Source organism: Benincasa hispida, chromosome 12 (genome assembly GCF_027475165.1).
Source record: "Benincasa hispida cultivar pf3 chromosome 12, pf3_genome.v1.1, whole genome shotgun sequence".
Lineage (NCBI taxonomy): Eukaryota > Viridiplantae > Streptophyta > Magnoliopsida > Cucurbitales > Cucurbitaceae > Benincasa > Benincasa hispida.
In genome coordinates, this window is record NC_143489.1 from 50,633,261 (window position 1) to 50,659,275 (window position 26,015).

The 26,015-nt window shown below is 37.2% G+C and overlaps 1 protein-coding gene across 1 annotated transcript; it reads right to left on the reverse strand.

Annotated features, from left to right (window-relative positions):
- Positions 1–260: 260 nt before the first annotated feature.
- LOC120067752 (signal transducer, putative (DUF3550/UPF0682)) lies at positions 261–7,063 on the reverse strand. Its single transcript, XM_039019316.2, is given in 11 exon segments — positions 261–454; positions 456–606; positions 1,449–1,585; positions 1,665–1,841; positions 2,045–2,136; positions 4,006–4,170; positions 4,263–4,329; positions 4,499–4,717; positions 4,866–5,072; positions 5,959–6,346; positions 6,667–7,063. Coding segments are annotated over 11 exon segments (1,797 nt in total). The 5' UTR covers positions 6,807–7,063; the 3' UTR covers positions 261–400.
- Positions 7,064–26,015: the final 18,952 nt, after the last annotated feature.

Below are 26,015 nucleotides of genomic sequence, written 5' to 3' on the forward strand. Positions count from 1 at the left end.
TGGAACTCTCATACAGCTGACTGGAGATATCAAAAATGAAAGTTTATCCAGATGCTTAAAAATGAGAAAAAAACAAAGATATAAGTATTCATTATTATAGAAGGATAGTACTATTTTGAAGTGTAGCAAACAACCAATAGAATTTTGAGTTTTAACTACAAATAACTGGTACTTGGTAAGGATTCTTTAACATTCTAGACATATCACCATCAATGATTGAAATGGTTCATTTGGGTCATATTTTTCTCATCTAGGAAAAATTAAGAAACATTCAAAAGCACTTTCAATAGCACTCTGTGCAGTTCAATCACAGCCAAAGAAATTCCGCATCCATTTACACAAGCAGATAGCAAAAATAGCAAGCAGTGTATTTGCTAATTTTTTGGGACACGTTTCATCGCTAGTTTTCAGGAAGTACCAGGTTTTCTGTGAAGACGAAACTGCGACTTGCACCAAAGGATTTTTGCTATCTTCATGACTACAGATTGTGATGTTGCAGTTGTCGGATCAACGATGGAGGGCAACGATGGCACACACCTCGGAACATATTCCTTCTTACCCAAGGTTGGCGCGTAAAGTGCTAACACAGTACGACAGAATATAAATCTGGAAAGAGGAAGATAGAATCAATAAAGAATAAATTGAAAGGTGTCTAAACTCAGACCGAGAATCTCGCATCTCTTTCAATTCCTCGAGATCGAAATATCAAGATTAGTAAGACATCAAAACATCAAAAGTTAACTTTCCAGATTGTTTCATTTCATCTCAAAGGTCCTACACATAGTAGTTATAATGAATGCTTGAGTTCAACCACGATCTTTAACAGTTCTAATCTCGTAGGACCATGCACAGCTATTGAACATCTTTTCATTCAACTTATTATGAAATAACTAAAAGAGGAAAGGCACTGATTTGTTAGCCTGATTATAAGTTCTAGTTGGCCACAGCCTACAGGAACCAGGCCACCTACCGCTTTTGAACATCTTCTTGGCTCTTATTTTTACCCTTCTATCCTCTATTTACTTTCATCTTCTCTGCCCACCTTCCCACTTAATTCTTTTCTCCTTCACATGTAAATTACATGCACCTTTAACCCCAATGCACATTGGATTTTTAACCCAATTGAACTTTCTTCAATTGGCAGGTATAAAACTGTCAAATGTCATTTTTCTGATAAAGATTGTGGGGAAACTGTCTGAAACTTGTGAGCTATGAATTGATGATAGCCATGAAGGACAAAAAGAAATCAAAACCCTCCAAACCCTACTAGTTTTTAAGTTCTTAAGTTAAGATAGACAAACAAGTTGGTTGGAAATCAAGCAATTTATCTTATCTAGTCAAGCAGTTCATCATACATCTCCACTCTCCACTGTTATCATCAACGCTATGGCTCTCACACTCTTAGGGTATGCTGAGAATTTAGGAAAAAACAAACCGGTACATCTTACCTCAAGAGAAGTCGCCTTATGAACGGATCATTCAGAATCTGTGCCCAAACTTGATCAATGCTCTCTGATGTCACCAATAACTGCCCCCACTCACTTAATGACGAGGATAGCACGTTCTCAGCTTTACTAAATGTATCCTAAACCATTTGTTTTTGTAAGTTTTTTAAAATAAAGTGTCAATTACCAAGTATAACATGATAAGAGATTTAACCATACCATATCTACATCAGAGCCTGAGATACCAAGCAATAGACAGAAAGCATGCAGTGGAGCTGTGAGAAAAAGGGTGAAAAGGCTTCCATGACGGGAATAATCGGTAGCAACATTATGGCTAGTAGCACTGGAAGATAACAGCATTGCAGTTGGCTCTCCCTTTTCTGCTCCATGAATAGTCTACGCAGATTTAGAAAAGTAATTTACCTCAGCATAGGACCAAACCGGTATGTGTATCATTGGATAATGGGACTAGTGAATAAAATTGAAAATGATCTATTCCTCGAAATCATATAGAGAAATCCGAACAGGAAATTCATTCTGAAGCCAATGCATTAAATAGTAAAATCTATAAAGAATAACCTCAAGGTCGACATACTGACCTCAAATGCTTCACTGCCGTCACTATCAATAATTAAAAGAAATGGCCTTCTAGTAAATGGAACTAAGTCGCTTGGATATATGCAGCTTAATCCTGAAGAGGACTATAAGTGATCAGCAAAAACTACTCTTCATCAATTAGAAGAGTATTTAATGTGAAACTTGAAAGTTGAGATTTTATATGGAAGGAAAAGCTTAGAATCCTTTTACTATACACGTAATCAGATTCACAGTAAAAAACCGAAAGAAAACAGCCTTTCTGTAAATAAGATTAAGTCGATGAGATTAATGCAGCTTAATCCTGTTAAGGAATTATAAGTGATCAAAGCAAGCAATTCATTACCAATTACGGTGGTTATATAAAATGTAGTGTCAAATGGAAAGATAAACTAAAAGTATATATATAATCAATAGCTTTCATTAAGAAAAAATGAAAGAATGTATGGGCCTCCAAAAACAACCAGCACATAGAAATACCACCTCCTACAAAAAGGGGCTCCAACTATGCAAAATAACTCCTAGAGACTAGTTACAAAAGGTCTTCAAAACTGAAGCTCACAAAAAAACATGAAAGTGAACAAGGGACTAGACCTCACTAGGGTCCTTGTCCACCCCTCTAAAAATCCTACCATTCTGCTCACCCCACAAAACCCACAAGATCGAACATACTCCAGCTAACTAAGAAAAGCACCCCTTCTCCCCAACGGGGTGAATTGAGGAGGAACTCCTCGATCTTAGCACTAGCGTCCCTCTGACAAACAAATAAAAAACCAAACGTCTAGAAAAAATACTCCCAAACAAAACTAGCAAAATCGCATTGCCAAAAGATATGATCAAGATCTCCCTCCACCTTCTGACAATGGATACAGTAGAACGTCCCAACAAACGAGGGGAGCTTCCTGGCAAGACAATCCATCGTATTCGTACGGCCATGTAAAATTTGCCAGGAAAAGAATCTCACTTTCCTAGGAACCTTAATCCTCCAAAGAACCGAAAAGACCGACTCACCTAATCAAGTAATTCTCGCACTTTAATGTAAATAGTTGCCACCACATTCTTGCAGATAGGTTAGTGATAAAGTTACAGTTAGCTAACTTATACGCTGGTTTGACAATCTCTAAAAAGAAGGTACTTTGTCTCTGTAACCACGACCATCTATTTAATGAATAAAGATATCATTTGACTATCTTTGGGTGGTTCCAATCCTATACTGAATAAAACCTCCCTATTACAAGCATATATTACCAACAATATAACAACAGGAAATGCAAATTATAGATGTGGGAAGAAGAAAGGTACAAGAAGACTAGCTCCCCTGATCAAAGAAGGAAAAGAAAATCTACCTATTATGATTTAATATTCAATCCATTGATAAGGAAAAAGGGGGATATCATGAAAAAATTTAATTCTGGAAGCCCTAAAATGTGAGGAGACTTTCACGCACACTGCACACTCTATGCAACCCTAAAAAACGTAAATGTCTCTATTTGCACATGCACTGTGAACCTGATGAGTTCCTGTTTGTCCATAATGTAATAGTAGAAATTATCCATAGAACCTAAACATGAAATCCACATCACCATGTCGGCCTACCACCTTGTTGCTCACAAATGCATAGCATGCTTCATACGAGCAAAAGATAAAAAATGCCAAATTACTTTACTCACTGATTCAAGATTCAATCCAGGGACCAACGAAAAGATTTTCAACTGAATTATGGACATCAAGAAAACTAGATGACCTTTTTTCCTTACAGGAGAGTAAGAACCAAAAAGACTTAGTAGGTCACTTCTTTTTTGATAAGAAGTCGGCCACATCCAAACAAAATAAATTTTGTATTGCATCTTCATTTTGAAGCAGTTATAAATAGGGCATTGCCTTCCAATTTGCAGAAACAAGCTTCAGATCCAAAAGATGGACATCCAAAACAAAACACGTTTAGATCGATAAGACAGTAAAATACCTCCTTTTCCACGGGTGCCAAATGATAAGCAACCACTTTGGGGACCTATGTTTCCTTCAACTTGACCACAAGGAGACCTGGTTTTATCAATATCCTCCGCATTGTTGATAGACTCACAGCCTAGATCAGTGCCAGCTGGGGAAGATGAAACATTCTTTCCACTGCCTGAAGTAGTTCGTTATTGAGGGATGTATTGCAGTTCTCAGTGAGAAGAGTAAAAAATAATAAACTAAGGAATTTAAAACAGATCACTCAACCTGCAGCTGATAAATATATTAAGAGAACCCCATCACTTGGCATCTCCTCACAAATTGTAGCTAGAACCTGCAAAGTAAATCTCACATACTTGAGGTTATGAAACCATTACCAAGTAGTATTTCCAAGTAAAGATTTTCAGAAACATGTCACGGTTGACAGTCAATACTAAATTAAGTCAATACGATAAATGGAACAATGGTATCAGGTGTATAGAGAGTATGCTTATCATACTAACTGCTAAAAAATGTGTCACTGAAGGACGGTATAAAATTGACTTCCGAGGATTAGATGGAAGAGTAGGATCAACTATATCCTGTGAGAAGTTACTGCGACTTGGCCCAGAGCCACCATTCTGCCCACTTCTATTATTTGGTCGATAAAATGAACCACTAGGTTCCCACTCCAGGCTCTGGATCATCCTGAAAGTGTCTAGTGTGAGCTCAGAAAACTTGACCTAAGCATGAACCAGAGAAGGAAAGATGGGTCAATACAAAAGAATATAGGGATTATGTTGAATTCGTCTGAAAGACTTCATTAAGACACTTCAATGAAAAACATATTAAGTTCTCTTTAAAGCCGATAAGAAGGTCTCAATACCTAACCTCGTTATGATTGTAGCTACTCAGAATAGCATCCTGTAACCTCAAGTATCTCTTTGTAAGTGTTGGAGGAACAGGTGTTAGAGAATCTGGATGAGGCTCTAACACAACACTATATCTGAAAGGCCTGATATTCATAAAGGCTGTATCTGCTTTCAAAAATTTCATTATTTCCTGAACTACCAGCTTCCATTCTCTAAAGTCCGTTTCCTAGAACAGCACCCCAGATTCATTATTCGCTTATACCAAGATCCAAATGATAAATCAGCAGCCATTGAAGAATTTGAGCTAAATGAATTTACAAAGACAAGACAATAGACAACAGAAATATAAGCATTCCGAATAAAATCTAAATGACATCTTTCTTTAACATGAATGAAATATATGCATATGCATCAGGTTAAGAAATCAAATACCGGGAACATGGAAAATGTATCTGCCAGGAAGAAAAGAAAACACCCAGAAGTGTGAAAAGTTGTAAAAACAGGCAGAAAAGAAAACACCACAAACGTTTGAAAAGCATATTTACAAGAATAAAATAGGCAACGGCTTTTCTCTCCCTTTTTTTGATTAAAAAAAACCTTACTTTCATTGGGAAAGAAGTGAAAGAATACACGGACATACAAAAGGAAAAAGCCCACAAAAGGAGCTAAACTACAAGAAATTGTGCCAAACTACAAGAATGGGGTCTAATCAAGAGAAATAAGACCTGGTGAATAACTACCGATTGTAGAAGTAGAATGACTTGTACAATATATGATCACTATTCACTTCAGACAATTAACTCCACAGATAGAAGTTTGCGATCTCATAAAGATGAATTAACCATGTCCAGAGCATAAAAATTGTGATGAATTTCAAACATTCAAAGAAAATTCAATAACTCACATACACATACAAAGATCCAGTTCCATGTAATATTACTACAATTTCTTACTTCTGGGGTATGTTTAACTGCGTAAGGTGAATTAGCAAATTCAGACCTTAAAGGTCGATTGGTGAAGCTAAAACAATTAACAATCAACTCAACCCCAATCCATTGGTCCAACATTATCATCTTTCTAATAAATTAGAGTGAGATAAGTAAGAAAATCACCTGGAATGTTCTCTTACACTCGTCGAGCAACATTTTAAGCTGATTGACCAACTGATGCACCATTTCTCTTCGATTCAAAACCAAGCACACCATCAGAAATCTGGACAGAAATCTCAACTGCTTGTTTGCAAGACTGACATCTTGAAAAAATCCCTCCTTGAAGTACTCTCGAGTCAATATTGCTTCATAAAATACGTAAGACTCAGACAAATAGCTCGCCTCACTGGTCCTCATGTATTGCCCAAAGTAAAGCTGAGCAATTCGTGAAGCAATCTCGCCAATCTCCCATCTCTTTAGCCCCGCCTCTACCAACTTCTGACGATTCTCTTGCTGAAACTTCCATAATTGTGTGTAAACTTTGAACGCCTTATGGAAATACGCATCGTACCTGAAACCATTTAGAGCCAAATTGCCCAAAATTCTTAATTCAATATTAGGAGAACGGAAATAAAAATCGATCAGAGATTTGGAAATGAGATTATTCAATTCTTCAATTGTTGAAAAACGGAAAACCCTTTGAAACTCCTTTCAAATTACAACTAATTCCTAACATATTTGAAGAAACTTACAGCAGCATGTAAACGTAATCAAAACACCCAGATAAGGGATTATCATTTCCTGTATTATATTTGATCGATTTCTCACATAATTTCTCCAATAAACCAAACAGTGGACTCCGAAAAGATCAAATTGAAGAGCGGAAAATACCTATTGCGCTCGTAATAAGGCAGGTCCCTGATCTTGGAGAACTTCCGGTCAGCTTTGTCAACAAGAGACCAGTAGGCTTCGCTCACTGGAATGCTACTGTTGCTGCTGCTGCTATTGGCCGGATTTCCCGGCTGCGACATCTTCGCCGAGCTCGGAGTTTCGCTATATAGTTTCACCTAAAAGCGATTAGGCCCTAAAGAACAAAGAGGTGCGTGATTTTAAGCTGTGCCTCCGGCGGCGGTGGTCGGAGTTGGTGGACGGAGTAATCGGAAGACTTCACCGGCAAATTCCGGCTTATTGGAGTTTTCGGATTCAGAGCACTGACGCATTTACCGGAAACCGGAACGACCGGAGGCAGAATAAGTTTCCTTCCCGGTTTATTTTAGGTGTTGAACTCAAAAGGCAAATTTATTATTATTTTTTTAAAATTAAGTCTATTTACTCTGGAGCACAGATATGGATACAAATATAAGATACAGATACGATAGGATATGATACGATAATACGTCAATTTCTAAAAAACTAGGATATTGATACGTTAAAAGTGCATTGTCTTTTTCTTAAAAAAAGACAATAAGATATAGATAAATTTAGCATACAAGTTAATGACAATAGTATAGAATACAATATAAACATTGAAATACAATATAAAAAGCAACATCTAAGATATTGAAATACAATAGTCAATAAAATGCAATAGAAAAGTGACCCATATTGATCAAAGAAAATTAAAGGGAGAAGTATGAAGATAAACGAAGAAATTCTTCATTAAATTGTTAAATATATCCAAGTGGGTTATATTTTGGTACACTTTGTAGGGACTCAAATATGAAGATGAAGATTAGATAATTCTAGGATTTTGTATTTTATTTATTTATTTTATTCCTTTTAGTTTTGGACTCGATAGTGAGCTTTTAGATTGGGAAAGATTAGATGAGTTATTTGTTTTTTTTTCCTTTTAAAAAAGTAAGCTTAAAAATAGATACGTCAAAATCGCGTATCAGATACGTGTCTGATACAGAGTCTTTACCTCACATGAAGTATCTGTGCTACATAGCTATCAATTCTCCATTTCTTACGATAATTTATATTTTTCTTAAGTACAAAATTGAATACTTAGCTAAATTTTAAATTCAAAAAATAAGGTTTTAAAAATGATTTTTTTAAGTTTTCAAAATTTTACTTGATTTTTGAAAATAATGGTAAAAGTAGATTAAAAAAACACAAAAAATTTAGAGATGGAAGAAGAATTTATAAGCTTAATTTTTTAAAAACTAAAAATCAAATAGTTACCAAACTATTTTTTAGTCTTCTTTTAAATATATAGAATAAATATTTAACTTGTATATAGGAATCAAGGTGTATCAGTTTATTGGTGTCAAGAATTGAAGAACACTTTCTTCGATTAATTTTCTTTAAAATTCAGCATGCATTAATCAATAACTCAGCACATTCCATTGCATTTTGTTCGGCCACTTCATGCAATCAAATTTAAAATCAATTTCTTTATTGAATTTTCATAAAATTTAATTTCCAAAAATAAATCAACATAAAGTTGATTTATAAATTTAAATTTTTAATTTTTAAATAAAATTTATTTAATTAATTAAAATAATTTAATACCCAATATTAAATTATTAAAGTATCAATTCCATAATCACGGATCATTGTTCATGTAATTAATATTTAAATCAAATTTAAATATTATCCAATTCTCTAATTCCGTTTAATTCAATAATTAAATGTTTAATTATATCACGTATAATTAATAATTCCCATAATTCGAATTTGAACGTTTCAAATTCTCTCATCACACTATTCTAAGGTTTAATTCGTTTGTGAGCTAGTAGGGGGACCTAATGGACCTACAAATCATGAGCTCCAACGATCCGAGATTAATTGGCTAAACTCTTTAAACTAAATTACCTAAATTAACCAGCATTCGTTAACTATCAGGTCATTCCACTAAAGCCCATTAGTTGCACTCCCCTCACTATAGACATATTTTTGTCCACCTGATTTAATCATAATTAGTAAGTCAACTCTTCACAGGTTGTTCATAATAACAGCTGGGTCAAAAGTTGTTATACCCCGAGATTACATCTTGTTCCTTAAGTCCCACAGATCCTCTAATGAACAATTTGAAGGAACTCTTATACAAGAGTACCTCTGAGTGGAAGCGGATCTTTCCAAAAGCATTGTGACGGAATTATCATATTTACATTCACACATACAGATATGCATCATAATACTAAATTACCGATATGCTTAGAGATAAATAAACAGGAGATCAAGTAAACTTACCAGTTGAAGATTCTCTTTGCAGCAAATCTCGCTTTCTCTGGAACGACAAGCTATCGTTCAACAACACCAAATCGTCTACAACGAACAGTCTCCACACGAACAGATGAAGAAAAAGGGACGACACCACCACTTGGAACCCTCAGTATTCTCGAAATGATAATCCAAAGAGTGGACTTTGTTCGGATTTGGTAGAGGGGAGGAGAAAAATAGATCCTATACAACGATCAAGCAAGTGGGAGAAAGATTCGTCTATCATATAGACAAAATGCTTGATCGTTTAAGCGAAGTATATGATAGTGTAGGAAAAGCTAAGCGATCATCTATATGATCATTTAATAAAGCTCGAGCGCTAAAAGACTGCTTAGTAAAAGATAAGAAATCATTTAGTAAATGTCGCGCGCAGGTATAAGTAATCGTTCAGTAAACAGCACTATCGTATAGGCTCTGGTTTACTAAGCGATGACTCTCTAGAATCGACATACCGTAAGCTATTTAAGCGTCTCAAAACGATTCTTCATCTTACTCGTCAGTTAGAAAAATGGAAGAGACGTCGACTAATTATCCCATAACTGTCCAATTAATAAATATTAAATATAATCACATTATATTCATAACCTATGGTTTAATATCATATATTAACCATAGTATTTTTCCTCCACTAGATATAAATCATATTTATATCCAATTTCCTCCAAATTAATATATATCATATATAAAGTCAATTATATCATATATAATTAACTAGTTCAATTATATCATATATACTCGAACTCCCTCTTGTCAATTTGAACATTTCAAACTGACCAAAAAATTGATTTTCAACTTGTATCCAAGGTACCAAGGGGACCTTATGAACCTATGGCTCGAAGCTCCAACGGTACGTGAATAACTAACTAAACTCTTTAGCCACGATATCCACCATCCGTTAACTGCCAGGCATTCCACTAAAGACCAACAACTGTACTCTTCTTACCAGAGATATATTTCTATATCCATCGAATATAATCAATCATCAGTACAATGACCCTTCACAGATGCTCGTAGTACAGTTGGGCCAATTTACCGTTTTGCCCCTGTAGTTACATCTTACTCCTAAAGTACTACTAATCCCTCTAATGAACAACACAACATAGTCCTACTATGTGTGAACACCTCTCAGGCCATGAGAAGGTGTGTAGCGCCACATCGTTCAAGCCCCAAGATCAACCCTTAAGGAAGTAATCTATCTATTTACCCTTGCTTCAGGGAAGGAGTGAACTTCATCTTGTGTAGCTGAGTTCCCAACTCCCAAATCAAACGAATCTCCAAAGTAGTAGGTTTAAGTTGGCATTTTAGCCACTTGCACCCAAGCAAATCAAAGGGCCGCCCTCAATGGCAGTTCCCAACTCACTCAGGATTGTGGTCATGTTACCTATGGTCATCCTAGTGAAGTGAAGTCTCTGTCATGAATGGGGTTATATAACGAGATGTTAACACTTCGTGGTCAGGTCTTATATAAACTTTTTGTATAGGACGCCCCCGCTCGTATGTCCCCTACACAAATGATCAGGATCAGACCATCTGTGACAAGTAACAACACTTATGACTATTCCACAAAGCGGGCTGCATCCGTAGCGTTACCAGGATAAGGCTGCCCTCCTATATCCATATACTACAAACCATTTTGGTTATCACTTAAGACATGATCCACTTGTATGTCACCACATACATGCTTAAGTTACATAAAGACAACCAAGGATTTTAAGTTTATTGGTTTGTGGTAAAGCAAATAAAACATTCAAATGTGAAAAGTCAAGAAGTGAAGTAAATATCATATATAATACATCACAAGTGTTCATACAAACTATTTACAAACTACAGGACACGAGATTTTAGGGCATCAACCCCAACACAATTGGTTTGTGATCTAATCATCAAACTGAGTCCCTCTTGGGTCAATGAGAGGATGAGGCCCCTTGTTCAAGACCTGGAGTCAGTACTTAAGGGAACAACCTCTCTACTATCCCTAAAGCGGGTAGGAGTGAATTCCGTCTTGCACCCTATGTCCCCAGCTATCTACCCGATTTTACCCCTAAAATGGGAGGCTTAATGAGCCGACGCTGTTGAGCCAATCTTCACCCATGCAAATTTAAGGATAATCTCGAATAAACAGGAGTTCATAGTTAGCTCAGGATTAAGATCAAGTTACCTAGGTCATCACTTTGAAATAGTCAGTCTTAAACAGTAAACAACGTTATAAAGTAAGAGTGACTTATTTCTTGGTCTGATCTTATACAAACTCTTTACATAGGACGCCCCCATTCGCATGTCTTCACATGAGCGAATTAGGATCACATCATTTGTAGCACTTTACAACAATTGTAACATCTACAAAGTGGGCGCATCCGATAGTGTCCCCAGAATAAGGTACCCAGCCTTATCCGTATACTATAGACCATTTTGACTATCTACTCAATCTTGATCCACTCTTATGTCTCCACATAAAGTCCAAGTACTCATGTAATAGCCATGGATCTTAGTTTATTGAATTTAGGTTTTTTCTAAAACGAAATGAGCAATTCATACATTCAATAACAACTTAATTGAATAAAACTTCAATAACATCTATATTGATTAACATAATAAGTTTATTGTTTACAAACCACGAGTTTTAGGACATAAAGCCTAACGGTGTTGGACATAGTGATCTTAGTATATCAATTTGATTTTGTTTGGGGCACCTAATTACTGATAATGTTATCATTGATTTTGAATGTATTCATGTCATTTCTAGTAAGGCTTGGGGGAAGGTTAATACGACTATGAAAACGTAATGATTATGGCTTATGACTGGATGGAATAGATATATTTGCAATGAATCATGCTTCATATGGGATTTTGTGACATGTGGGTGCATTTGATGATGAGTCATGTGGAGATAGTTCATTTCTCAATTTTTCTTAATGATTCTCCAACTGCAGGCTTTGAACCAAAATGTGGATTACGACTGGGTGATCCTCTTTCTCCTTATCTCTTTATTATTTGTGCACAAGTTTATCAACTCTTTTGCATGCTGATTAAGTTGGGGTAGTTTTCAGGGTTTACAAATTTCTAAATTCTATCTTGTTATTTCACGTATGTTTTATATCGATGATAGCATGTTATTCTTTAGATCCTTAAGATCATATTGTTTAACAGTTAAGTGTATACTTGTGATTTATTCTTTAGCTTCTGGTTAGGTTGTAAATTTTGATAAATCTCACTTTGTGGCTAGTAGGAATACAAGTATGCTTATGTAGGATTTCATTCTAATGGAGTTGGGAGTGAACTCTATAGCATTCTTGGGGCATTATTTGGGACTCTCTTTGCCGGTGGTGAAGCAAAAGCTTTGTTTCAAGATATAAGGGATTGAGTTTGAAAAGCTTTATAAGGCTGGAAGAAGAAGTGTGTTTTCAAGGTGGGAAAAATGTGCTAATTAAGGTCGTCACTCAAGCGATCCCGACATATTTAATTAGTTATTCTCGAATTCTTTTGAGCTGTTGCTGAAACTCAATGGAATGTTTTTTTTGTTGTGGGATCATTTGGAGACAAGAAGAAGATCCATTGGTGGAGTTTGAAGAGGATGTGTCTAGGCAAGAAGCTTAGCAAGATGAGGTTTGGGGACTTTGAGGCTTTTAATAAGGCTTTTTTGGCTAAGCAATATTGAAGTCTTCTTTGAAATCCTGACAGACTTATAGGGCAAGTGATGAATGGGAACTGGTGGAGGTAATTTCTTAATGGGTCATTTTTTCATGCTTCCTTAGGTTTGAGTCCTTCTTATGTGTGGCGAAGTATTTTGTGGGTCAGGAGCTATTTCGGTAAGGTTTTAGGTGACATGTAGGCAATGGCCATTTTATTGATATATAGAATGACAATTGGCTTCTATATTCGAGTAGCAGTAAACTTCTTTGGGACATAAGTCCTTAAAGGAAAGGCCAATGGCATCTTTGATGTCTTCTGAAGGGTGATGGGTCAAAGATAAGGTTAAGAGGATTCTGCCTGGGGATGCTAATTTGATCTTGGATATCCCCATTAATAGACTGTGAAAGGATGATAAGGTGTATTGGGCTCTCGAGAAGGAGGGAACTTTTACGGTCAAAAGTGTTTATATACTGGGGATCACTTTGGACTGTGTGGGTCAAGCTTTTACTTCTAGTGGTAAGCATTTTGTTGTGTTGTGGAAAGGTTTAGGCAGTGTTAGTTGCCTCCCAAAATGAAGGTTTATGGTTGAAAAATTATCAATAACAATATTCCTGTCTAAGATTGTGCCCTAAATCTCGTGGTTTGTAATATATAAACAAAATTCATTTATTTAATAAAATAAAGAGTTATTTGACCATTAGACTTGTGTAACTCAATCCAATAAACTAAGATCCAATGTTATTTTATGTAACTTAAACAGTATGTGGTAAACATACGGGTGGATCATGTTCAAGTAATAACCTAAATGGTCTGTAGTATATGGATAAGGTTGGGTGCCTTATCCTGGTGATACTACTTATACGACCCATTTTGTAAATATTACAAGAGTTATAAGTGTTATGAATGATTTAATCCAAATCGTTCATGTGGAGATATGCGAGTGGAGGTATCCTATACAAAGAGTTTGTATGAGACCAAACCACAAAATGATTAGTGTCTCTTTATACACCATTAACCGATGAGATTTACATTTCATTGGATGACCATAGGTAACTCGATCTCAATCCTGAGTGGGTTATAAACTTCTGTTTATGGGGCAGTCCTTTGATTATATGTGTTAGAGTGGCTTGAGTTGCTGACTCAATAAACCTACCATTTTGGGGTTTTGTCCAAGTAGAGAGTGATGCATTATTTTATTAAGTGTGGAATATGGATGATTTGCATTGATGAAATTACGTTGTGCACTCAAGTTTCCCCAGCGGAATTCAAGTGTAAATTCCTCTGAATTTCCTGGTAAGTCCAAGGTCGATCACAGGGACTTGTGAAAATAGTTTGTGTTGATAATTTTCTTATGAAAACTTTGCGGTAACGGGTAAATTAAATAAGGTGGTTAGTTTGTTGGTTGTGTTGATTGAAAATAAATGAAATAAATGTGGAGGATTTGAGAAACGAAAGTTTCGTTGATAGATGCAATGAGTATGCAATGAACGGGTTGAGAAGATCTTTAGCTAGCGTTACTTGGGAATGCGTCAGACTATGCGATCATGTTACCACCATGCACAGCAAGTCATTTTCCAATGTAAAGCGATGCTTCTATATCTAGGACGCAAGTGTTGCATGCAAAATGTCCATAGAGCTTATTCCTAAGTCTATGCTCTTGTCCTATGCGTTGATGCAAAATGCATGAAAGCAAGGTGACCACATATAATCATGTCTTATTGCTAAGATGCATGCGATGTATTGATAACAAATAGTGCTCATCCCTAAGTGCTTATCTCCCGTTTATGTGTTTTAATCTAGTTTTCCCAAACCTAGATTCTGACCTGACCTTCCCAAGTCTAGATCCTGTCCTTATACTACCCTTTCGAGTATCTCTATAGACGAATGAAGCATACATAAATAAGATAATCACAAAAAATGAAGATTCCCTCATTGTGCTAGCTAAATGCTTCTCAACCCATTCAACTAATTTAGCTACTCATGTGTGAATCACAGAGAGTGAACAAATATAGAGAAAGAAATTCCATTCTTATAAATAAGTTAAGTACAAAATGCTAATGGAAGTTAAGGTAGAGAGTCTGGTAGCAATTCCTTGCTGATCGAGGCTTTTTACACTAGGATCTCTATTCTGAACTAAAGATATTCCTGCTTCCGCAGGAGTCAGCCCTCTCTCTGCCTTGGAGCTTCTGGTGCTTTTCCAAGTTCGCCGAAACGATCTACCAGCACACCTTCTTCCTCGTGTCCGCCTTAAAATGAAAGAAGACTATGGATAGAGACGCGAACTTGTAAAATAATGAAAATAATTTATTGCTTCCCTCATCCTCTAAAGAATGCACTTGGTATTTATAGGGCATCAAAGGAGAAAGGCGGCTTCTCTCTCTTGGCTGTACAGATGGGACAGCTTTAATTCCTGACTGATGCACTGGATAATTGTCACCGATAAAGCTGGATGTACTTTGTGACCGTTATCGGCTGTCAACTTAATTTGGAACCGACTGCCATCAGTTTTCTGTCCCATCGATCTTAATTGTCCTTTCATCCGGATGCGTCCACCATGTTGCGGTGATTCTTCTTGGGTGAATATTTACGAGCACAATCAATGCAAAGTCTTGCGGTGAAGTTGTGCTCAACCAATGTATTCTTATGATCGCATTCTTTGCATTGCGTTAACGCATTATTCTACACAAAAATATAAAAATCAACTGCTCTAATGCGTTGGACGCATGCGACCGTAATATTATAGAATTTATGCTTAATTGATGTAATTTAACATATTTCAACAACGCAATCCAACATTGTTTAAGGATTTAGCACTATGATAACGTGCATTTCTGCCCGTTATCAGGGAGCTACGAACATAGCTACACAAGATGAAATTCTTTCCTTCCTGTCTTAGAGAAAGTAGATGAATTACTCTCTTAAGGATTTTCCTCATAGACAGAAGTTCACAACTCACTCAAGATTGAGGTCGAATCACCTATGGTCATCTTATTGAAATGTTAATCTTTTCAAGTAACGGTGTTATAAAGAAAGACTAATCATTTTGCAGTTCGATCTTATACAAACTCTTTGTATAGAATACCCTGAAATGCATCCAATAAGTGCGTTTTTTGGGCTTAGCATTTAGTTAGTTTTATGCTTAATTTGAGATATTTGATGCTTTTATTGTTTGATTGTAGGAAATCGAATAATTGGATGAGAACAAGCAATTTTGGAAGATTAATGACCAAAATACCCCTAAGAAGGTCAAAGTTTTGACCTAGGGCATTGATCAACGGAGAAAAAAGAAAGAAAATTCAGAAATCGGAGGCAGGGCAACGTTATATGTCATATGCAATGTATGTTTGTTATATGTCAAATGGTATGCATATATAGTAAATCCCACCTTAGGTTATGCATTGGTCATGCATCATCTATTTATTGTAAATGTTATAATTTAGAGAAGCATGATTTAATTATGTAAGAGCATGCTCATGCATAATATAATATAAGAGTTATATTTATGCATGTATAAAAAGCATTGACATGCATCATCTTTATAATATAACTGTTATAGTATAAGGGTGAGTGAAAAGCATGTTTGCTTAGTTATTACGCGTATATAAAAGTTATGTATAGTAATGACCGGACATTGCATGAAGCATGACACATAGGTTACTTTATAAGCGTTATAAACACCTAGTAGTTGTGCACGATGTTTTTTAGTTGTTTCCTTTTAAAAGTTAAAGAGAAATTATAACTAAAAGTAATAACAAAGACATGCATGCTCACTTAGGTTTAATTCATGGTTTTAAAATGTTTAAAATTTAGATGACATAGACCTAAGATCACGGTTCTAATATGATTAGCAACCCTAAGGCTTTAATCTTTTTAATTAGTTTAATAGGATTAAATTGACTAATAAAAGGTCAAAGTGTAGTAAATCTATCTATAAGGGACCTTTTGTCTAAGGCGGGTTCTGTCTAGGCTAGGGTATTTAAGTTGACAGAAACGTAACACCCCTACCTGGGAACTTATTTGGAAAGGTGAATTAGATAGATTTGATGCATGCATGCAAGTTAAGGACAGTCCATTAAAGTGTTTAAATGTGACTACTTGAACTTGTTCCTATTTCATAGACAAATGTTGTTTATGAGCAGAGTTTTAAAAAACTGACTTAGACTAAAATCAGTAGCTGGATTGTCTAGGTTAATGAACCTTTAGGTAGAACATTCAGTGGGAGGTACTTGGGGTATAAGATGTTTCACTTAAACCTTTCACGTTTCTCCTAAATAGTTCACACCGTGAGATCTACCCTCGGCCTCGAGGCACTTTTGGTGTATCCCCCTAACAGATGGTGTTTGGGTATGTCAATATCAAGGTGGATAGAGAGAGTGTTCATAGTAAGTGAGAGCAGGAAGTGCGATAGCATATCCCTCGGTCTCCCTCGTTGGATTGAATAAAGTTACTATGCATCACCTTGAGGGACCTTGGGAGTGTCCCCCCCTAAAGGATGACAATTTTGCACGTTTCTTTATTTGATCTCCTGTAAGAGGATAAGGTAACTTAGTCTCTTGTCCTAATCTACTTCTTCCCTATGGTGGGCTCATTAGGGCAGGACTCTAGCACCGAAAGCGAGGGGTCATACTTACGCAAAATTGTTAAAGGTTAACAGTTCTGGACCGAATGAATTATGGCTATGAGGTTCAGTTCCAAGAGTTGGTTCTGCCTACTGGTTGAGACTGTCTCATCCCAGCGAAGGGGCATCTGATCACCCCACCAGTGACGTTTGTCCTGCCTCACTGGAGCATAATTGCAAAATAGAAGTTTTTCACTTAGGGTACTTGAAACTGTTTTGCAAAACTAATTGGTTAAATGTGGTTTAGCAAAATCTAATAAAATTTTGTTCGTATTTTCAGCAACATTTTTTTCAAAATGGCAACAACCACATTAGCTTTGCTTGGCGCCGAAAAATTAACTAGCAGCAATTTTTCGACATGGAAACACATGATCACAATGATCCTAATCATCAAGGATCTCATGTTCGCTCTTACGGAGATCTGTCCTCCTATTCAGCTCCAAATGCCACTCGAAATGTTCGGGAGGCATATGAGCGATGAACATGGACGAATGAGAAGTCCCGAGCTTACATCTTGGCAAGTCTTTTTGAAGTTTTGGCCAAGAAATATGAGCCTATGGTCTCAGTGCGTGAGATCATGGAGTCCCTACGGGGGATGTTTGGACAATCGTCTGAACAGCTTATGCATGAGGCTCTTAAATATATATTCAACTCCAAAATGGAAGAAGCCACCCCTGTTCATGAACATGTGCTTAACATGATGGTCTACTTCAATGTGGCAGAGTTGAATGGGTCTACCATCAATGAGGGCAACCAGGTTAGCATAATCCTACATTCTTTGCCAGACAACTTCCTGCACTTTGTTAGTAACGTGGTTCTTAACAAAGTGAAATATAACCTTACAACTCTCCTCAACGAGTTGCAGACTTACCAATCTTTACTGAAAAGTAAGGAGAGCAAGAAGGGTGAGGCAAATGTTGTTTCATCCTCCAGGACGTTCCATAGAGGTTTGACCTCAGGGCGAAGTCTGCACCTTCTACTTCTAAATTTGCAAAGGGGAAGAAGAAGAAGGGTGGTAAGGGAAAAGGAAAGGCGCCTGCTAACCCGCCACCTGTCACCCTAAGAAGGCATCCACTGGTTGAAAAGGGAAAGTATTTCCACTGCAATCAGGATGGATAATGGAAGAGGAATTGTCCTCGCTGGCTGAAAGAGAGGAAGGCCGTCACGGCTAAGGCCAAGGCAGATGAAACTTGTTTAGTGGAGAATGATGATTCTGCCTGGATAATTGATTTAGGTACCACTAATCACGTTTGTTCTTCTTTTAAGGGGATTAGATCCTAGCGACAACTGGAGGCTGGTGAGATGATGATGCAAGTAAGCATCGGGCACGTCGTCTCAACTATGGCAGTGGTAGGGCTCCAATTAGCTTTACATAATAGGTTTCTAGTTTGGAATGATGTATATATTGTTCCCGAACTTAAGAGGAACCTCATTTCTATAAAGTGTTTATTGCAATGTAAATACACTATTTCTTTCTATGTGGATAAAGCATTTATTCATAAAGATGGTGTTATTATTTGTACAATAAATCTAGAATCTAATTTGTATGCGCTAAGGTAGCCATTAATTTCCTCTATAATACAGAATTGTTTAAAACAGTCGTAACTCAAACAAAACGTCGACATAATTGTCCAAAAGAAAATGTTCATCTTTGACATCTTTGTTTAGGACATATCAATCTCAATAGGATTGAAAGATTGATGAAGAACTGACTTCTAAGTGAGTTAGAAGAAAATTCTTTACCAGTGTGCGAATCTTGCCTTAAGGGTAAGATGACTAAACGACCTTTTACTGGAAAAGGTTATAGAGCCACGGAGCCTCTTGAGTTAGTACATTCTGACATTTGTGGTCCTATGAATGTGCAAGCCCGAGGTGGCTATGAGTATTTTATCAGTTTTATTGATGATTACTTCAGGTACGAGTATATTTATCTTATGCAATGGAAGTTTGAATCCTTTGAAAAGTTCAAAGAGTTCAAGGCTGAAGTTGAAAACGCATTGGATAGAAGAATTAAAATACTTCAATCAGATCGAGGTGGAGAGTTTTTGGACTCGGGATTCTAAGACTATTTAAAAGAACATGGAATCGTTTTCCAACTCTCAGTGCCGGGTACACCTCAGCAAAATGGTGTAACGGAGAGGAGAAATAGAACCTTGTTGGACATGGTTCGTTTGATGATCAGTTACTCTTCCTTAACGGACTCATTTTGGGGCTTCGCAGTGGAGACTACGGTATATATACTCAACTTTGTTCCCTTCAAGATTGTTGCAAGAACACCTCTGGAGTTATGAAACGAGCGTAAAGCTAGTTTACGTCACATCCGCATTTGGGGTTGCCCTGCACATATGCTTGAGGCTAATCCCAAGAAGTTGGAATCGCGGTTGAGGTTATGCCTCTTTGTAGGCTACCCCAAAGGTACACGAGGGGGTTATTTTTATGATCCAATGGAAAATAAGGTGTTTTTTTCAACGAATGCTACTTTCCTGGAGGAGGATCATATAAGGGAGCACGGTCTACGAAGTAAAGTCGTGTTGCGTGAGCTTTCCAATGAAACTACTGAAACTTCAACAAGAGTTGTTGAAGAGCCTGCTACATCAGCAAGAGTTGTTGATCGAAGTTTATCTAGTAGGTCGGTTCCACCTCAAGAGTTGAGGGAACCTCGACATAGTGGGAGGGTTACGAACCTACCTGTTTGCTATCTGGGTTTCACAGAAATCCTTGCTATGGTAGAAGATGGCGACGTTGAGGATTCGTTGTCTTATCAGAAGGAAATGGAGGATGTTGACTGGGATGAATGGGTCAAAGCCATGGATCTCGAGATGAAGTCGATGTACTTCAACTCAGTATGGGATCTTGTAGATCAGCCTGATGGGGTAAGACCTATAGGTTATAAATAGATTTACAAGCGGAAACGGGGTGTTGATGGGAAGGTACAGACGTTCAAGGCTCAATTTGTGGCAATGGGTTATACCCAGGGAGAGGAAGTCGACTATGAGGAGACTTTCTCGCCTGTTGCCATGTTAAAGTCGATCCACATCCTCCTATCCATTGCAGCTTATTATAATTATGAGATCTGAAAAATGGACGTCAAGACGGTCTTTCTGAATGGCAATCTTGAAGAGACCATTTATATGGCACAACCGAGGGATTCATAGCCCAAGGTCAAGAGAAAAAGGTTTGCAAACTGAATCGGTCCATTTATGGGCTGAAACAGGCATCTCGATTTTGGAACATACGGTTTGATACTGCGATTAAGTCGTATGGCTTTGACCAAAATGTTGATGAACCTTATGTCTACAAGAAGATCATCAACGCTTCAGTAGTCTTCTTAGTATTGTACGTAGACGATATACTACTTATTGGAAATGATGTAGGTCTATGACTATAGTTACAAACTGGCTAGTGACCCAATTCCAAATGAGATTTGGGAGAGGCTCGGTTTATTCTAGGTATACAGATCTTTCGGGATCGTAAGAACAAAGTGCTAGCATTGTCTCAAGTATCGTACATTGACAAGATGTTGCTTCAAGTACTTGATGCAAGACTCCAAGAGGGGCCTACTGTCGTTCAGGTATGGAGTCACTTTGTCTAATGACATGTGTCCTAAGACGCTTCAAGAGGTTGAGGAGATGAGACGAGTTCCATATGCGTCTGCCGTTGGCAGTCTGATATGCGCGATGCTCTATACTCGTCCAGACATCTGCTACGCTGCGAGCATAGTCAGTAGGTATCAGTCTAACCCAGGCTAGGGTCACTGGACCTAGTGAAGAACATACTCAAGTATCTTCAGAGAACGAGAGACTTCATGCTCGTGTTTGGATCTAAGGATTTGATCCTTACTGGATACACAGATTTTGACTTTCAGACTGATAAGAACTCTTGCAAGTTCACATCAGGGTCAGTCTTTACTCTTAATGGGGGAGCTGTAGTGTGTTGAAGCACTAAGTAGAGGTGCATCGCCGACTCCACTATGAAGGTGGAGTACGTAGCGGCTTGCGAAGCTGCTAAGAAGGCCGTCTGGCTCAGAAAGTTCTTGACAGAACTGAAAGTTGTTCCAGATATGTCTAGCCCATTACCCTATATTGTGATAATAATGGGGCAATGGCAAACTCCAAGGAGCTGAGGAGTCACAGGCGCGACAAACACATAGAACGGAAGTATCATCTAATTTGCGAGATAGTGCATCGAAGGGACGTGATCATCACGAAGATCGCTTTGAAGCACAATGTTGTTGACCCATTTACGAAGGCTCTCACGGCTACAGTGTTTGAGAGTCACCTATGGAGCATGGGTCTATAGGATCGCCTGCAACTAGACTAGGGCAAGTGGGAGATTTATTTGTACTGGGCTTTTATGCCCTAGTTTATTGTTTTGTACTAGTTTTAATGTACACCCCACTTCGTTTTAGGACAGGTGGGAGATTGTTGAGTTTGATGTCCTAAAGTCTCGTGTTCTGTAGTTTGTAACTGTTTGTACGAACGCTTGTGTTGTATAATAGATGAAATTTACTTCACATTTTGATTTTGCTCAGTTGTATGTTTTATTTGCTTTACCACAAACCAATAAACATAAAATTTCTGGTTGTCTGCATATAACTCAAGCATGTATGTGGAGACATACAAGTGGATCATGTCTTGAGTGATAACCAAAATGCTCTATAGTATATGGATATAGAAGGGAAACCTTATCCTGGTAATGCTACGGATGCGGCCCATTTTATAGAATGGTCACAAGTGTTGTGACTTATCATAGATGGCCTGATCTTGATCATTCGTATAGGGGACATGCGAGCCGGGACGTCCTATACAAAAAGTTTTATAAGACCTGACCACGAAGTGTTAACGTCTCGTTATATAACACCGTTCATGACAGAGACTTCACTTCACTAAGATGACCATAGGTAACATGACCTCAATCCTGAGTGAGTTGGGAACTCCTGCCATTGAGGGCGGTTCTTTGATTTGTATGGGTGCGAGTGGCCAGGTTGCCGACTCAAACCTACCATTTTGGGGATTTGTCTGATTTGGGTGCTGGGAACTCAACTACACAAGATGGAATTCACTCCTTCCTTAAAGCAGAGGCAAGTAGATAGATAGATCCCTTAAGGGCTGATTCTAAGGCTTGAACAATGTGGTGCCACACACCTTCTCTTGGCCCGAGAGGTGTTCACACATAGTTGGACTATGTTGTATTATTCATTAGAGGAATCAGTGGTACTTAAAGTGTGAGATGTAACTACAGGAGCAAAACGGTAAATATTTGATGGACACAGAAATATATCTGTGGTAAGAAGAGTTCAGCTGTTGGTCTTTAGTGGAATGTCTGCCATTTAATGGATGGTGGATCTCGTGGCTAAAGAGTTTAGTCAGCTATTCACGTACCGTTGGAGCTTCGAGCCACAGGTTCACAAGGTCCCCTAGATAGCTTGGATAAAGTCGAGAATAAGTTTTTGAGTCAGTTTAAAATGTTCAAATTGACAAGAGGGAGTTTGATTATATATGATATAATTGATTAAATGTATGAGATACATTAGTTTGGAGGAAATTAGATATAAATATGATTTAGATCAAGTGGAGGAAAAATTACTATAGTAGATATGTGATATCAAACTATAGGATAAGAATATAATATGATTATATTCATTAATTATTAAATTGGTTAATTATTAGATAATTGGCCATTTTATTCTCCTCAATTGTGCGTTAGTGGGAGCAGCCACATTCAGTTATGGTAACCGATGAATAAAATGAAAATTGGTTTCATTTTTCAAAGAGTTCAAAAATTCGCAATCGGTGTGAAAACGTTAATGATCGCCTATTTTGAGAGCTTATACGATAGTAGCTCATTGTCTAAACGATCACACACCAGCACCTAAATGATCGCACGCCTTTTCCTAAACGATCGCTTAGCTTTCCTAAACAATAGCATAGTGTGTCGTGTTCTCTAAACGATTGTCTACCTTTTATTAAACGATCGCTTAGTAAAACCTAGACGATCGTGTAGCTTCATCTAAACGATAAGCATCCCTGCTATACGATAGCTCTTTCTTTCCCACTTGTTTATCGTCTACACGATCTGTCTTTTCTCCTATCTCTACCAAATTCACCAAAGACCACACTTTGAATTCTCACTCTAAGAATACCAAGGGCTCCAACTAGTGGTGTTGTCTCCGTTGTTTACTTGTTCATGACTTTTCGTGTTGTTGCCGTTCATGTAGACGATCGTTCTGCCGCAACTGACTGATTTGCTGGGCGATAGAGTGTGTAGAGGTTCTTCCGCTGTTTTGATTTCGATGTTTGAAGAGAGTCTTCAACTGGTATGAGAACTCTTTCCCTTGTGTTTTATTGTTCGAAGTATGCCATTAATTAGTGTTATTTTGCATAACTATCTGTTAGAATGTATATGTTGTATTTTGGTCACGATGAAATCGGATAGATCCGAATGCGCTCATAGATCCGAATGCGCTCATAGATGCTCTTCGTTAAGATTTCCTTCAGAACAAGCATTGCAACGCTATCCCGTGACGCTGCAAGGCAGAGAACTCATGGAAACAGGGCAGCAAAGCATTGCGACGCTATGATTAGTAATACTAAAATTACTGTCAGCATTGTAATGCTACGACTGCTATCTATATAAGCAGTTTTTGGCCGATTTGATTCCAGGAGGCACTTTTAGAGCTATTTTGAGAGCATAAAGCAATATTTCGATGAGGCTTCCTTGGGGATGTAATTCTGGACAGAGGCAGCATCTCGAAGCTTCAAAGGATTGAAGATTTGAAGAGATCGTTGGGTTGCGATTCCAGATTCGAGGATGAGAGTCAAGAACGTGGCTTGCAACTTCTTCCCTCTTTTATTTTCTATCCTTTGTGTTTGGAAATCTCATGAATGGTCTATGTTTGTGTTGTAACCATGAGTGCCTGATTTGTGTCTCTAGGTTGTTAATCTAGTTTTATGGATTGTAAAAACTGAATTGGTTGTTTCTTGGATTCAATTTATGTATAATTATTTTAGCATGTTTATTCTTAATGCTTTTGATGAATTGATCACTAATTGAATGTTCTTTACTTAATGTCTGTCTCGAGAGAGAAGATGTTGAGTTGGGTCTAGCATGTTAAATTGTTAATCGAGTATGCACGAGGGTGGGAGATTAATAGAGATTGTTGATGGAAGAACTAAACGTTGCGGTTAGTCAAGCGATAGAAGAGATTTAGGTTGATGGTTAGTCATTAGAAAGGGTCTCGAGAGAGGATACTTGGATAAAAGACTCCTAGATCTATAATTTGCATGAATCAATCTAAGGTTAAAATAGTTAATTTGGTTAATTCGTTTAATGAAATCATGCTCTAGAACGTGTCTTTGTCTAGTTTCGCCCCAGTTTTATCTTTTCTTGCTTTTTAGGATTAGATTAGTTAGGTTCTTATCACAGTCTGGTCCCATAAATAAAATTAGAAGAATCTTTGAATAGCTAAAAGAGTCAAACCAATTCCTTAGAGGATGATACTCGGTCTCTTGATCGTTTTACTATATTATAATTTGATGTGTGCGCTTGCTCTACCATCATACCCACACTCACATGCCTCAACATTAACAATTAGGATCAAATCGTTTGAACACTTTACAACAATTGTAACAATTACAAAGTGGGTCGTATTCGTAGTGTTACCAAGATAAGACATTCAACTTTATCTATATACTACAAACCATTTAGGTTATTCCTTAAACTTGATCCACATGTATGTCATTCACATACATATTTAAATTACATAAAATAACCTTGGATCTTAGTTTATTGGATTGAGTTAATGCATAAACATAATAACCTTTATTTTATCAACGATAATTTGTTTATACAAGTTTACAAACTAAGAGAATAATGAACTTTAGGACACCATTCCCAACCAGGTCAAATTACCGTTTTATCCCTATAATTACCTCTAGCTCCTTAAGTACCACTGATATCTCTAATGAACAATTAGTTCATAGTTCAACTATAAACTAAATCTCTTCCGAGCCAGTGAGAGGGTGAGGTCTCATTGTTCAAGACCCGAATCAGTCCTTAAGGGAGAAATTCATCTACTTACCCTAAAGACGAGAATGTGCGAATTCCATTTTGTGTAACTATGTTTCCAGCTCCCTACTCGGATAAATCCCTAAAATGGTAGCCATATTGAGTCAACGAAACTGGTTACTCTTACTCATACAAATCAAATGATTGCTCTGATAGACAGAAGTTCAAAACTCACTTAGGATTGAGGTCGAGTTACCTATGGTCATTCTATGAAATGTTAATCTCTTCAATTAACGATGTTATAAAGAGAGATTATCGCAGTCCGATCTTATACAAACTCTTTGTATAGGATATCTTCACTCGCATGTCTCCACATGAACGATTTGGATCACGACGTTTGTAACAGTTACAACTCTTATAACATTTATAAATTGGGTTGTATCCGTAGTGTTACCAAGATAAGGCACCCAACTTTATCCATATGCTATAGACTATTTAGGTTATTACTTGAACATGATCTACCCGCACATCTACTACATATATTTTCAAGCTACATAAAATAACCTCGGAACTTAGTTTATTTGATTAATTAAACGCAATCGAAATTTCAAATAAAATATGTCTCTATTTTATTAAATAAATAATTTGTACATACAATTTAAAAACTACGAGAGCCTTTAGAATTAGAACATCAATCCTAACAATCTCCTGGTTGTCCTGAAGCTAGTATACAAAATAAAGTACATAATACAATAAACTA